Below are 16103 nucleotides of genomic sequence, written 5' to 3'. Positions count from 1 at the left end.
TATGGCTAAAAATCATTTTATCCCTCATCAAATATCATTGATTGATTGATCAAATATAGCATAAGCACTTGTACTACAGTCAGCGCCGCTTCTCGGTGATTACCGTAAAGACGCTATTAATCGCGCACTCAAAAAAATGAAGCGCTGCTCATTTGACCAAGCAAATGCGAGAGACGGCTGAGTTTGACCGCAGTCCCCCACTGCAGAAAAAAAAAAGTCGGGCCCCACCAACACAAATAGTCAGGCTCAGTGGCGGCGCCAGAGATTTCTTTTGGGGGTGCTGTGGGGTAGCTTGACGTTTCATAGAGGGTGCTCAAACATTTAGGGTTTCTCATTAATGTACCGGGCGCTACAGTGGAATTTTCTACTGCAACACTCCCCACGCAAATACACAGTGTACCCGCAACTGTTACAATGAAGGGTCGATAATCAGGACATATAGGTATAAGCAGTGCTGGAATTGGGCCGGTACTCACCGGTACGCAGTACCGGCACTTCTGGTTCTGACCCATGGAGTACCGGCACTTCTTGCTCAGTACCGGCATGCTGGCGGTACTCCGGTACTCATGCACCGTGCCAGTACTCAACACTCTCCCGCCGTTCTTATTATACATCCATATATATATATACAGCCGCCCGGTACTCAGTAGATGCGTCATGAGGTGCCGAACGGACATTCTCATCGCTCTAACCGCTGGAGTTTCACAGCGGCTGTCAGCTGTTTACTCCTGTCATTCAAACAGAACGTGCTGGAGAGGGGGCGGGGCTTATCTTCTCCATGTAAATACTGTGGTGGAAACGACTATGTCAAAATTAACCTATTTGACCGTGATTTAATAGTAATACACGTTTCAAAATAATAATAATAATAATGCCGAAGTAACAACATACTGAAAACTGTTAGTAAAACCATGTTTTAATGCTTTACAATTTACATACCTAGATGCACGTGTGTTGTGTTTATGCAGTGCAACTCCCACCCAGTGGGTGGCTATGTAGAGTGATAGAACAGAGCAGGCACGCCCCCGAGAGAAGGAAAGCAAGTCACGTCACAAATTAGCATTTCTAAAATGTTAGCGTGGATTAATAAAAGTGCAAAAAGACAGCGGTTGTCGCCGGAAGAAACTTCAAATACAGAGAATGCTGTGCCTGTGTTGGAAATTGTGTCTGATGGGGAGCTTTCTTTGGTTGATCCTCCTGCTCCAAGTTCTAGTGCATTAGCATTAGCACTAGCTCCGCCGCCTCCTCCAGAGCCTCTAACGTTAGCTGCTGCTGGCGCAACTGCCACCACCAACACCGGGCAAAGCGATGCACCTGACTGCTGGACAACGGACCAGGTGCAATATTTTTGCAAGACCAATGCATGGCTCCTTCTTAAAGATAAGAAGCTAGGATGTCGGATATGCAGAGATGTCAAATCTTTGGGAATACACACTGGACAAGGACTGACACTGTCAACTGAATGGGGTGAGTGTGCAGTGTCTCATTTCGGTGTTGACAAGGGCAAACAACAAGCTAGCCTGATAAAAAAAAATCAAAGAACATAAAGAATCACAAGCCCATGTAAAAGCTGCTGCCATCCTTACATCTGCTTCACGTGAAACTATTCAACATCAAGTGCAGTCTATGCATAAATCTAAATTAGACACCACTATCAGAGTTTTTCGAACGGCATATACAATTGGCAAACATAGCCGGCCATTCACAGACATGCCAATTGATTTGAATGTACAGAAAATGAATGGGCTGAACGTGGGCAGGGTTTTGCACTCCAATAAAACCTGTGGCGAAATCATCGACCACATAGCTCATGAGCTGAAGAAAAAAATGGCAAAAGACATTACAGAAAACCAAAGAAAACTCTGTGTTTTGGTCGATGAATCTACCACTATTAGTGGTAAAAACGGTGCTTGTTGTGTGTCTACGCTCAGCATTAGCTGATGCTGAGCCCGAAACGTTTTTTTGGGAGCTGATCGAGTTGGATGGAACAACGGCTGATGACATCACAAAGGCGTTAATGGAGTGTCTTGGAAGAGATTTTAACGAGGACTTTTTAGGTCAGTGTTTCGTTTCTTTTGCATGTGATGGGGCTTCAGTCATGCTAGGGAAGAGAACAGGCGTTGCTACCCAGTTGTGTAGTAAATTCCCACGCCTGTTTGTGTGGCACTGCTCCAATCATCGTCTAGAGCTGGCAGTTGGGGTGTGGTCAAGGAGGTCTCAGGGCTCAATCATTTCCAGATCTTTTTTGACAAACTCTATTCCTTGTTCCATGCCTCCCCCAAAAATCAGAGGCAGTTAGCGCAGTGTGCGCAAGCAGTCGGACAGCGTCTCCTGGTGATAGGGCGTGTTTTGTCCATCCGCTGGGTGGCTTCAAGTGAAAGGAGCGTCAGAGCAGTCTGGGAAAACTACCGAGTGCTTCATGATCACTTCACAAATGCTGCAAACGACACGAGCAGGGATTCCAGAGATAGAGCAAAGTACAAGGGCCTGGATGATGTGCTCACATCTGCAACGTTTGTCAGCAATCTGGGACTGATGTACGATGCGCTCACAGAGCTCAGCGACCTCTCTCGGCAACTCCAAAAAAGAGAGATGACACTGCCTACAGCAGATAGGCTCTTAACTCGAGAAATACGAGTTTTTGAATCCATGGTCACCATGCCTGGCCCACACATGACTACAGTTCATACAGCTCTAGCTGAGAAGTCCTTCAAGGGTGTTGCCCTGCGTGAGAATGGCAGGCTTGTACAGATTCATGCAGGTCAGTTTTTCCGCAGTATGGTAGAGCATCTGAGACACAGAATGACTTCCACAACCTCCTCTCATGTCAGCACAAGAGAAATCCCATTACATGGCCGGGAGGCCCGGGACAATCAGCTAATCCAGGACATGAAAGTTATCCATCCTGGAAGTTGGCCTGAAGAGGAGTTAGACGTACAGTATGGGGACGTAGAGGTGCTACGTTTGTGCGAAGTGCTGAAAGTGGACAGAAGAGAGACTGTTCAGGGCTTTCGCGAATACAAGGAAACCAGGGCATCCCGTACACCTGCTGCCATGGAGCCTCTACTGAAAGCAGTCCGAACCATCGCTGTCTCCACTAGTGAGTGTGAGCGGGCATTCAGCTGCATGAACGATATCCTTACTGCAAAAAGGAATGCTCTCTCTGTCAGCCGACTGTCCAGCCTGGTTTTCATTAAATGTAATGGACCATCACTAGGACAGTTCAATCCGGAACAGTATGTGAGGTCCTGGCTGGCAAAAGGAAGGAGAAGTGCTGATGAAAGAGCCTGTCCAGCTCCAGCCCCTGATACTGATGTCCCCAAGGCCTTCTGGAGCCTTTTCTAACAATGTGAAGTATATTGCAAAGCAGCTTACCCAGTGAGAAGACTTTTGGCATAATGTGCCGATTTGTACAGATCCTGGAGATAGAAGGACTTCAGACCAACCAGGGAGTTATCTGATCAGCTTGGTGTTCAATGTAACTCTTTACCATGGCTCAGACTTTGTTACTTGCAGTTACAGTTTCTCATTTTAGATTGTGCAAATTTTGCATTTGTTTTTACATGTTCTTTGTTCATGCTCTTTATCATTTTTCTGAGTTGGAAAGTTAGATTGCATCATAGTTTACTTTATACATATTTGTATTCTTCAGTGGTGAAGTATATTGCAAAGCAGCTCAGCCATGTGAGAAGACTTTTGGCACTTTTTCGTTTTTCGTTTTCTGAGTTGGAAAGTTAGATTACATTCAAAATGTACAGAAATACTTAATTTTGTTAAAGCTTTTTATAAAAAATGCTTCTGACCAGAGCTTTGTTTCCTTGTCATTAATGTTGAACACCACCAGAGGGGCTCTCACCTGAAAGATCTCTGCTTCATGTGTCTTCAGCAGAAGATCTAGACTTTGATTGCTATATTTTCAGTTAATATTGACCTTACTGAGCTTTAGCCATATCCGCTGCCTATCATAAAAAATGTTAAGTACAGTGAACCTTTCTAAAATATACAGTAGTAAAGAGACAAACCCACCAGCATTATAGTAGCCAAATTCTTGTTTGTGGGCTGTATATATAAAATTGACTTGAAAAAGTTGCTGATTTTAGAGTACTGGCACCTTTTTCATTCCAATTCAAGCACTGGGTATAAGCAGGGGTCAAGTGCTATTTTTATAGGTGGTGTGGACCTCACATAGGGGGGTCCGGGGGCAAGCTCCCCCGGGAAGATTTATTTTTAAATATTGAAGTTAAATGCATCAATCTGGTGCACTTTGAGAGCAAAATGAAGAGATCTATGGATACATCTCTCAACACCCATTTGAAACAGAACTGTAAACAGATTTACTTTTTCTTTATCTGAATATCTCTAAGCTTGTGGTGACTGATTTTGCACTCTCTGACCATTCCTGTGTTTTCTTTGAGAGCTCTATTTCTGTTCACAAGAATGTTCAAAAAGAGATAACCACAAAGCGATATTTAACTGAAAACACTAGGGAAATGTTTACTCAGAATTTCTCTTCCACACTTGCCCCTGCCAACATCTCAGTAAATGAGCTAGTAGATCATTTTAATTCAAAAATTAAAAATGTTATAGATGCCATTGCTCCAACTAAGGTAAAGGAAGTGACTGGGAAGAAAATATCTCCATGGAGAAAGGCCATGACCGTGAAAACAGAAAAAAGAGAATGTCGAAAAGCTGAACGCAGGTGGCGAAAAACAAATCTCCAGGTTCACTTTGAAATCTATAAAGAGAGACTTGGCCTTTATAATTTGGAATTGAAAAAACGCACGACAATCGTTCTTCTCTGACATCATTACCAAAAACAAAAACAACGCACGTGCCTTGTTTGCTACCGTCGACAGACTAACTAACCCCCCAGTGTCAGTAGCCTCTGAATTTCTATCCACCAGGGCGTGCAATGATTTTGCCTCCTTTTTCACTGACAAAATTCAGAAAATCAGACAAGCAGTCAGTGCCTCTGCATCAGGAACAGCAAATGTGTTGTCCCTATCTCCACTTAACATCAATTCAGACATCATGACACAATTCCATCAGATTAATGATAAAAACCTAGAGGACATTATTCAACTTCTGAAATCCTCCTCTTGCTGCCTTGATATTATTCCAACAGGATTTTTCAAAGATGTTTTGCCTTGCATGGCCTCAGATCTACTTCATATAGTAAACAAATCTCTTCACTCAGGTATTTTTCCACAGGCCCTGAAAACTGCAGTCATTAAACCGCTCTTAAAAAAGAATAATCTAGATGCTTCAGTAATGAACAATTACAGGCCCATATCAAACCTCCCATTTCTAGGTAAAATCATTGAAAAAGTTGTTTTTCAACAGTTGAGTAATTTCTTGCATTTAAATAACTGTTTTGATGTGTTCCAGTCAGGCTTTCGTCCAAACCACAGCACTGAGACTGCTCTTGTAAAGGTCTTTAATGACATCCACTTAAACACAGACAGTGGCAGAACTTCAGTGTTAGTATTATTAGATCTCAGTGCTGCGTTTGACACTGTTGACCACAGCATATTACTAGACCGACTGGAGAACTGGGTGGGACTTTCGGAAACAGTTCTGAATTGGTTTGAATCCTACTTAAAGGACAGAAACAACTTTGTTTCTATAGGTAAATACACATCTGAGTTGACAAATATGACATGTGGGGTTCCTCAAGGCTCCATCTTGGGGCCTCTTCTCTTTAACATCTACATGCTACCACTGGCTCAGATAATGAAGAACAACAAAATAAGTTACCATAGCTATGCAGATGACACACAAATTTATGTAACAATTTCACCAGGAGACTATGCTCCAATTCAAACACTGAGTAAGTGCATTGAACAAATCAATGACTGGATGTGTCAGAACTTTCTCCAATTAAACAAAGATAAAACTGAGGTAATGGTTTTTGGAGCCAAGGCAGAACGTATAAAAGTTAGCGCTGAGCTTCAGTGTGCAATGTTCAAAACAACAGATAAAGCCAGAAATCTAGGTGTAGTCATGGACTCTGACCTGAGCTTCAACAGTCACATTAAAACAGTTACTAAATCAGCCTACTATCACCTAAAGAATATATCTAGGATTAAAAGACGAATGTCACAGCAGGATTTGGAAAAACTTGTCCATGCTTTTATCTTCAGTAGACTCGACTACTGCAATGGTGTCTTCACAGGTCTCACTAAAAAATCTATTAGGAAGCTGCAGCTAATTCAGAACGCTGCTGCTCGAGTCCTCACTAACACTAAGAAAGTGGATCACATCACTCCAGTTCTGAAGTCTTTACACTGGCGTCCTGTGTGTCAAAGAATAGATTTCAAAATACTGCTGCTGGTTTATAAAGCACTGAATGGTTTAGGCCCAAAATACATTTCTGACCTCCTGCTAAATTATGAACCATCCAGATCTCTCAGGTCTTCAGGGACTGGTCAGCTTTCTGTCCCCAGAGTCAGAACTAAACATGGTAAAGCAGCGTTCAGTTATTATGCTCCAAATATCTGGAACAAACTCCCAGAAACCTGCAGGTCCGCTGCAACTCTGACTACTTTTAAATCCAGGCTGAAGACTTTTCTTTTTGTCGCTGCTTTTAATTGAACTATTCATATCTTAGACTGCACTGTAACTTTTATCCATGTACTTTTTATTATAATGTTTATTTTATTAGCTTTTCTTTTTAATGACTGATTTTAAATGCCATTTTCTTAATCTCTTTCATTTTTTGTAAAGCACTTTGAATTGCCTTGTGTTGAAAAGTGCTATATAAATAAACTTGCCTTGCCTTGCCTTATGGATATTTTACAAATCACCCTTTTAAACTTTATTCTTGTTTTACTGTCATATAGTACATACCTGTTTTTCATTTATCCTCTTATTTTTTTATAACTATAATGATCATATAAATGTGTGCCTCGGAAATAATTGTTTACATTAATGGTGACCAAAACATTTGAGACCCACTGAGATAACACTGAGAGTCCTTTAGCTCACTGAGTCTCTCTGTCTGACAGGAGAGAACTCTCCTCCACTTTGTTGTTGAAAAAACTCCTTATATCCGATTCAGCATCCATGTATTCTTAATCAGAAACGGACCTGTTGGTAGATGAATCCAGCAAAAAGGAAGCACTGAATCTGCCACACACAAGAGTTTTATATCATTTGGCCTCACAAATACAGCTGAGCTCAATGCAATATAATTGCAATATGGTGCAATCTAAAGCATTATTTGGAAAAGGGACAATATGCGAAAAAATATCATTCTGAATGGAAACAAACTTTATTCTACAGACTTAATAGAAACTCCTTATTTGGTACAGACCACACCCTGATCAGTATACACTGTTCATTGATAATGTTGATAGTAATTCAAAAATTGTCATTCCCTATTATTTTGCAAACCATAACGCAATTGCATTGTCAATACAAAATTATGGCAATACGTAAAATGTTCCCAGATCATGCAGCCTTAATTAATTTATCAGTCTTGTTTTGTCTACCCTACAGTCCAAAATCCAATAATATTCACCTTACAATCCCACCAGTCATAGAAAAGCACCAAATCATCACAGTCCAAACGTTGCTAGAGCATGGCTGGCTTTGTGGCTTGAAAATTGACATGTTCTTTAAATTAATCATTTCACTCCTAATTCACTCTTTTCTTTTCCAGAGGAAAGAAGGAAGACGTTAAGAGATTGTTGGACAACTCAGCGGAAAAGGAGCGAGTGGTGATGCACAATGGAGGATTTCAGGCAGACATACCTTCGTCTGTGTAAGGAGAGCGGTGTGGAGCCTCAGGAGAGCGTGGTGGCCCGGCTCCAGGGGGGGGGGGCTCAGGGGTCCAGCCTGGACCTGAGTGGACAGAGCCTGTCTGCAGAGACCTGCTCCGTGCTGGCCAGGGCCTTCCAAAGAGACACCGTCTTCACAGAGGTGCTGCTCAGTGACTGTATGCTCAGCGAGGAAGGTGCGTCAATATTAAGATCCACGAACAGCCTAAATGAGCTTAGTGTATTATATTGTAAGTGGTTCAGTTTTACAGCAGGTGTCAAGCATACATTTAAATGCAAGTATACACATGTTTTGATTCCCCATATAATGCAGTGGTATGCACATTTACTGTAGCTATTTCAAAGAAGAAAAAGACCCAAACCAACGACTTTCTGACTTTCTTACCCTGTCTTTTGCTCTCAGTTCGAAACCCATTGGTTCCATTGAACGTATAAATCCTAAAATAGTTTCCCTAAACAATAGGACACTGTACTTTTAAACAAACTCTACACAAACAGGAAGAAATAGTGCATTTTGTGGGGATTATTTGTATGGGCGGATTAATCCACAACTGGTGTTTATACAGCTATATGTATTATATATGTATATTTATTATATATTATATGTATTTATGGCAGCAGATAGGTGTATAGGTGTGAATCAAAATAAACTAGGGTGTGTTGATTTTAATGGAGAAACATGTCTCATTGGCTCATTAGTGTGTTAGTAATTTTAGAGGAATAATTATTGCCGGTGTATTGACTTTGATGACGTTAGTGTTAACATCATGTATAACAGTGTCTTTTCATGCTTGTGTGACTCTCAGGTGCAAAAGTACTTCTAAGTGGACTGTCAGTCAACACAACTGTAAAAGTCCTGGATCTGAAGGTGACACATGCACAAATGAAATTGTCCATACTGTCAGACCCTTTTTTTCATGAGACAGGTTGGTATTCTGTTGATGCAACATGTGTTTTTACAGGGTAACAACCTGAGATCGACAGGGGCTGAGGTGTTGGGAAAGCTGTTGGCACTTAACAAGACTCTGCGCAGGTGAGAACAAGGATTTTAATGTGAGAATATTTGTTCAGTTGCTGCTTGCAACACCAGACATGTGACCAATCTGGTCATAGCATGTCTTGGGTCATTATACAATTAATTTAAACTAAATAATCTTAACTCAAGTTCCACTTACTAGTTGTTTCCTGTGCTTTCACCTTCATATGGTCTTTATCAGCATATTTTGCTGTGCTGTCATCACATCAGAATGGAACCCCATCCACTAATGAAAGCCTAAAGAGTGGTTAAAAACCTTGAGTTATGATGTATCTGTTAAACTGCTATGTCCAAGGTCGAGAAATAACTTTCCTGAGTCAAAACTACAAAGGTTTTTTAATGTTTCAATTAAAACAATAAATATATCTTAGTTTAAAATTACACTTTTTCTTATATGTTTTTGCATTAACACATACTGTCACAAACTGTATGAATGTGAAGTATTTTGTTAATAGCGCCAAGGAGCACTATTGGAGTGACTTTGATGGTTATTGGACTCAGGATTAATTCATTTGGATTCCCGCTGTATGAAGAAATTAAAGGACGGCGCAAGTGGAAACAATTAACAAAGGGATTAAACTGTTTAAAACACATGCTCAAAGTAAGCCGGATTTTGCCGATGTGTTTATGTGGATTCAAAAGTCGTAAATAATCTACAAAATGGAGGAGACCGATCTGATCGGAGCAACTGTGACGAATAATCCAACTGAAACCGGCATGGACAATGACTATGTTTTAAAAATGCGCTTATCCAGAAAAGCCTGGTTTGGACACTTTACGGGCAGAAAAAACATTTCTATTAAAGAAAAAATTATACATTTCTGTCTTTTTATGCCTATAATAGCTACTAACTTGAATTTGTATTCAAATTAATTAATCAATTATTTTGTATATGTAATTGTAATGTAGAGACAAGGCTTTTAGTGACAATCATGTATTGCCTTACAATTATATGTAAAAAAAAAAAAAAGAAAGTTTAAATATGATATTTGGCCTCCCCCCCTGCGATCTTTGACGCCCCCCTTGTTGGGCACCACTGACCTAGTTTATAATTGTTATAATTATTGGCAGACTTTGCATAGGTTCCTCAGTTTTTTCTTGGTTTAATGATTTGCAATGAATATACTTAAAAATTCCATAAATCATCCTAATGTAGACATTAAGGTGCAGTTATCTTTTCAAAAAGTGCAAAGGGCATTTTTCAGTGGCTGGTCACATTATTCACATTCACAAAGTGTTAGAAAAATATCACTCGTCTCCGGCTTGATCTTCAATATCAGGATACATGTATTTGTTATCCTTGCAAGAATGGAAGTAGTCATCACACACAGAGCTGCGTTGGACAAATAGTTCCCAGAACAGTGTCCTTGACATGCTTATATACAAGAGAGTGTTACAGTCAACAAGATGGAAGAATACTGCAGGTTCAAAGCAGTATTCTGACATTAGTTAAGATTAGCTAAGGCCTGCGTAAGCAATAAACATGACAGTCATATGCCTATCTCTCTAGGGGCTGTGTCATCATGCCAATCTTAAGCCCCGGCCACACAAGGACGATAACGGTCGTATCTGCTACAGTTCTCTATCAGATAGACGGTTCGGCCACACGAGGCCGACATGGAAACGCAGAAAACGATAACGGGTCCCAAGGTTGGTAGATCTGCGAACGAAACGCTCCGGGGAGGGGGGGGGGGGGGCAAACGGCTCCGTGTTTACGCCTATACGATCATTTCCTGATAATGTTGAAGCAATAGCCCCGCCTCTCCTGCTCAGAGATCAGCTGCTGGGCTCTCAGAAGAGGGGGAGGAAAAGAGAGGCTCCGTTTTTCATTATTATATTATTATTATATAGAGTCGTTATTCATTTGTTTTAAAGCTCAATAAATAACAAAAAAGACCTTTGACCGGCACTTTTCTAATTGTGTCCGGAAGATTTAAACTTTAACGGACATGTTGACCGTCGACTGAAACTCTGTCGCATGGTCCCCTCGTCCCTTGGAAGAGGCGGTTTTTTTTTTTGGTGGGTGTTTTTCATCTGCTGGTGGACTACCGGAGAGAATTACAGCAGGAGCAAACGCTTGCCTCAGGGAGGGAGAAAAAGAGCCAGAGCGTCCGTCCACAGCGCAGAGTCCTGCATCGGGTCGGGTACCCGCGGGTACCCGACGGGTGACCCGCAAAAAAGGTGATTCGCGGGTGGTATTTTTTCAAACGCTTTTTTCCGGGTTCGGTTCTGGGTAAAACAAAGATGATGCGGGTCGGGTCGCGGGTATTGCATAATAAATATATTAAAATAATAATAAATTAGTTTAATGTTTAAAATCCTCAGACCTCTCCCCCGCGGGACCGCGCATAATCATAACCTCTGCAGCGCATCAATCTGCTGCTGTGCGCGCCACATTCGAAAATGGCTGAGGTGAAGCTCTCTAGCGGAGAATACAGCATTTTCAATAACACTTCCTCCAGAGCGAAATCCAACGTCTGGGAGGCTTCTGGTGTCATCCTAGATGGAGGAAATAACCAACATCCCACGCTTTTTGAGACAAATATGAAACTGCGTGTGTTAATAATTGCACGTTTTCACTGCTCATAGGCTATGCGGGTTCGGGTCGGGTTGCGGATCTTGTGCCGACGGGTCGGGTCGGGTTGCGGAACTAATTGGCAATATGTGCGGGTAGCGGGGCGGGTTCGGTATTGCACGTCGCGGGTGCGGGGCGGGAGCGGGTCTTGAAAATCAGACCCGTGCAGGACTCTGCCACAGCGTAGAATAAACAGAAAGGCAACCATGGCAAGCATGCGCGGTAAGTCTTCTTCGCTGCTTTTGTGGTAGGACTACAGCGCCACTTATAGGCGTGGTATATGTACTACAGCGTCTCCAGCGCTTTCTAGCGGACTCGTGTGACACGTTTCTGGTGCCTGTTGCGTTTATATCGGTTTATATCAGGTTTATATATGTGACCTGCTCTATCGAAATCAGTCGGAAGTCGCAACGGCTCATTTAAAAATAAACATGGATTGCGTAAAAAATTATTTTTTCGGGGTTCGGGTGTTTTGTTTGATTTTAAATAAACAAAGTCTTGGCTTTCAGAATATGAAACTTTTATTTCCAAAATCAGACGATAAATACATTTTTGAAGCTTGTAAAGGGAAGATGACAGGCACCTCTCACTCGCAATCTGCTCTTCCGCAGCGCCGCCCCCCCTCCCTCCGGCTGACATTATGAATGTACGTGTATAGTAATCATAAATAACACGGCAGGGTCCGTTACAGTTTGTTTTCATCTGATTTCAATTAAACAAAGTCTTGGCTTTCAGAATATTAAACTTGTTTCGGCAAATTCAGATGATAAATACAACTTTGAAGCTTCGGCATAATTACAAGCGGAGAACGGAGTAATTTAACGTCACAGCAGGCACAACAACAGCCGGTGTTTCTCGTGAGGGTTTTCCCCGGGAAACAAAACACAATACACACAAATGCAAAATTACACAAACACACACACGTATACACACACACACACACACACACACACACACACACACACACACACACACACACACACACACACACACACACACACACACACACACACACACACACACACACACACACACACACACACACTCGCGAGCTTCCCCCAGACCAGTAATCCAAACGAAAATATCTTCCCTCCGTAGTATTTTGATAATTTGCTCTGTTAAATAATCAATCAGATCGATGGATTCCAGAGAAGAGAAAACTTTGAAGGCCTTTTTCTCCAAATGATGACTCGGTGACAGTCATTATATAATGTGACATATTTTGCTTAATATTTGGAGTACAAAAACAATCCTGATATCATAAGAACGCTAGGAATCTCCTCTTTCCAGCAGTGTATACAACTCACAATGTGTCTTCAGGTCAATGCGACTGATTTTGATAGAGCAGGTCACATATACAGTCTATGGTGTGGACCAGCGCCATATAGACTATGGCCCATTCCCAAACCGCCCCCTACACCCTACCCCTACACCCTACCCCTCCGTTTGCGCGTTCACGCGGAGGGTCCGCCATATTGAGGGCTGTTCCAAACCAACGAGTGTGGAGCGTTGTGGAGGGGGAGTGGGCTATCAAGCCCTCAAACAGCGAGTCTGCAGCGGTGCTGACTTGAGAACGGTCTCTACATGACCGGAGTCACGCTGTGTGTGTCCGTCGGGAAACAAGCTGTTAAAAAGTAGTTCCAGCAAACATCCACTGATAAACTACGATGTTAACAACCTCATGATGACCTCATATGTTTTAACTTAGGATCGTACCTGTGTTTAGTCTAGAAAAAGGTAAATGTGTGCATTTTATTATAAAGTTGTGTATATTTACAGACCGTTGCAAAAACTAAGAAGCTTATAAACATCAGGTTTAAAACTAAAAGAGCTTTGAAACACAATGAAAGATGTTTGGAGTTTTATTTGAGTTATTCATTTAAACTTTTTTTCTAAGAGATGCTGATTTGAAACCGTTGTTACATACAGTTACGGCATTTCCTGTTTCTGCCGGAGAGAGGGGAGGCCGTCCCAAAGCTTGCTGCTGTATTTACTCCCTCCATCTGACAGGAGGGAGCCTCGTTGAGCTGCGAGTGTGGCTACAGACGGAGTTCACTCCGTCACGGAGGGGTCGAGGGAGTGGTTTGGGATTGGGCCTCTATCTATCTAACTATCTATATGGCACGTGGACGCATGGATGTATAATAAGAACTGGATACAGCGTGGAAGGCGGGGCCTCATTCAAGTTGCTCATTGGCGATGATAAAATGGCCCAACTTTTGAGAGAGCGAAACGTCACAGATTACCCGGCATGCCTGAGAAGTACCCGTATGTGCGCTCATAGTGCATGCGCAACTTTAACCACAATGCTCGTTCACATCAAGCACGTCAATTTGCGTACACGTAAGTTACAGAACCGCGCGTTCATGACAGCATGGTAATGATTTGTTATTATGATGGATTTGATATTAACGAGGCGGCAGTTAGCAGCTAGCTAGTAATTATGCTAATGTGAACATCAATCGTTATGTACTTATATTACCCTGTAACAGGATCTAGTGATATCCAAGCTACAGAGCTTCATTTAGCATGACATAATTATTGCACCAGTGGCGAGCCGTGACTTTTATACCTAGGCCCTCTGACCCCCCGCCCCCTTCCCTGGAGTTATTAAGTCACAGACTATACTTCAGCGGAATATCAAAACAACGGCCCGGGGTGCAAAACGCATCAATGAAAGCGACCCTCTACCACACAAAACAACACCTGTAAATAACCCTATTATTTGTGTTCTTTTAAATTGAAAAGGATATTGCATTGTGTTTGTTACTTTCGTTGCAGTTGTATGTCTTAAGTGTAATTTGGCATGCTTTTATTTTGAAGGCGAGTTAACGCTGTTGACAGGAAGTTGTTGTTGCTATGGAAACAAGAAAAGTTTCACAGCGGGTGGAACTTGTCATAAAGTCCGCGATAATAACACCCACCCATTTAGAGGGAAGATATGATTGGTCAATTGTACTGTCATTTGACATTACTCTCTCGTTCAGTTACTATAGCTGGGCCCTCTGTGAATTCATAGCTGGACCGCCTGGACGTCCAACAGCTCCTCTCTTCACAGACTCGCAGAGACGAGCTTCTTTCATTTAACCCTTCACATTCCAACAGAAACTGAATAGGCAGATTCGAAGGATTTATTTCTTTGGAAATGTTAATTTAAATACAATTAAATCAAGTTATTTTGGTAAAACTAAGGAAAAATATAACTAAAAAAAATATTTAAAAAAATATATATTATTTTTTTTAATGTTTTTAAATATTATTTTGTAGAATATCTTAGGCCCTCACAGAGGGCCTATAGGGCCCTGACGGCTCGCCACTGTATTGCACTGTGTATATATATAATATATATATAATATATATATACAGTGCAATAAGCTTCTAAGTGCAATACGAAGCTACAGGGACGTTAATAACGTCGGTAATATTAACTTTATTTAATACAACATTTATGGTACAAGATTTAATCATACAGCCCATGTAGTATAATAATGAATTACAGCAAACATGTGCAATATATCCATTATTACAGCTCCGTGGGATGGCAGTAAGACGATATGGGTCCGTTCTTATTGTGCATCCATGGGTAAAGATAAACGCAACTCACATTGGTTTCTACGTGTATTCACTGAATTTCACTCTGCCTTTAACGGCTCGTTGTAGCTCCAATAGCTCCAGCCCCCACCCTCCTGTGAGCACAGTGTGCTCTGATTGGTCGGGACCATGCTGAACACGTAACATGAACGTGCCGGGCGGCGCGGTCACGTGGGTTAGTTCATAATGCAGAGGGAAATAACTGTCAGAATAACGTTATTAGCACATTTTTACAACTTGAGGAACGAATGTTTTTAATAAGGGGTATACAAACGTTCATACTGGGTAGTTTATTTAGTTAAAAAAATTATCCAACGATTTACAGACCACTCTTTCCCCATGTAAGTCAATGGGAAAAGTGTTTCCGGGCCTGGCAACCAAACGGAAGTGTAGTACCGCCGTTTGGCCAGCATGAATATTTTCATCTGAGTCCGGCGCACTTCCTGGGGGCTTGTGTGGACGGAATACTTTTTTGATAACGATTGCGGTCCGTTTGCGTTATCGTCCTCGTGTGGCTCCAGCCTTAGGAACATAGCTATCATAACTTAAACACAGTGGGTGTTTCTCAATTGTGAGGATGCTGGTTTGGGCGTCGCGTACTTCCAAGTCACTTCCTTCAGAAACTAAGCAAGTATGCTTCCAAGCCACGGCTTCGGAAAACGAAGAAGACTGGAACAGGCTAACAAGTGTGCCACTCTCTCTAACGGTTTCAACATAAACTGTACCGAAAATAAATACCTCACGATGTCTATCTAATTATGAACTTGCTTTACTTTCACGGAACACATTTTTGGTGATAACAAACAAATGTAACAAAGTAACATATTTACCAACACATGTTCTACGCCACTACATACTTACATTTAAATGTGTGCTGTGTCGGTTCAGCAATTCTCCGCAAGGGTTTTTGAAATTGATCCATGCGCAAAGCATTGTGGGGATTTTAAGGACGCAAACTCTACCCATGTGCAACCTCGAAATGTCCCCCAAACCAAGGACGCGGCCTCGGTGGAATTCCAAGTATGCTGGAGATTGGAACAGTACTTCTGCGGCACTCGATGACGTAGCATCCTTGAAATATTGGCTTGGAAGCCAGAATCCTCGAGATTGAGAAACGGCC

The 16103-nt window shown here is 41.8% G+C and overlaps 1 protein-coding gene across 1 annotated transcript in view; it reads left to right on the top strand.

Annotated features, from left to right (window-relative positions):
- The window catches only part of lrrc45 (leucine rich repeat containing 45), a gene marked incomplete in the record, with an annotated part of 38525 nt that overhangs the window by 1465 nt on the left and 20957 nt on the right, over positions 1-16103 (top strand). Inside the window, 3 exon segments of the mRNA XM_034202982.1 lie at positions 7664-7957; positions 8588-8649; positions 8744-8814. Coding sequence (XP_034058873.1) covers positions 7732-7957; positions 8588-8649; positions 8744-8814 — 359 coding nt within the window.

The sequence above is a fragment of the Gymnodraco acuticeps genome, unplaced genomic scaffold (assembly GCF_902827175.1).
Source record: "Gymnodraco acuticeps unplaced genomic scaffold, fGymAcu1.1, whole genome shotgun sequence".
Classification (NCBI taxonomy): domain Eukaryota; kingdom Metazoa; phylum Chordata; class Actinopteri; order Perciformes; family Bathydraconidae; genus Gymnodraco; species Gymnodraco acuticeps.
This window is presented reverse-complemented; position numbering and strand designations above follow the sequence as displayed.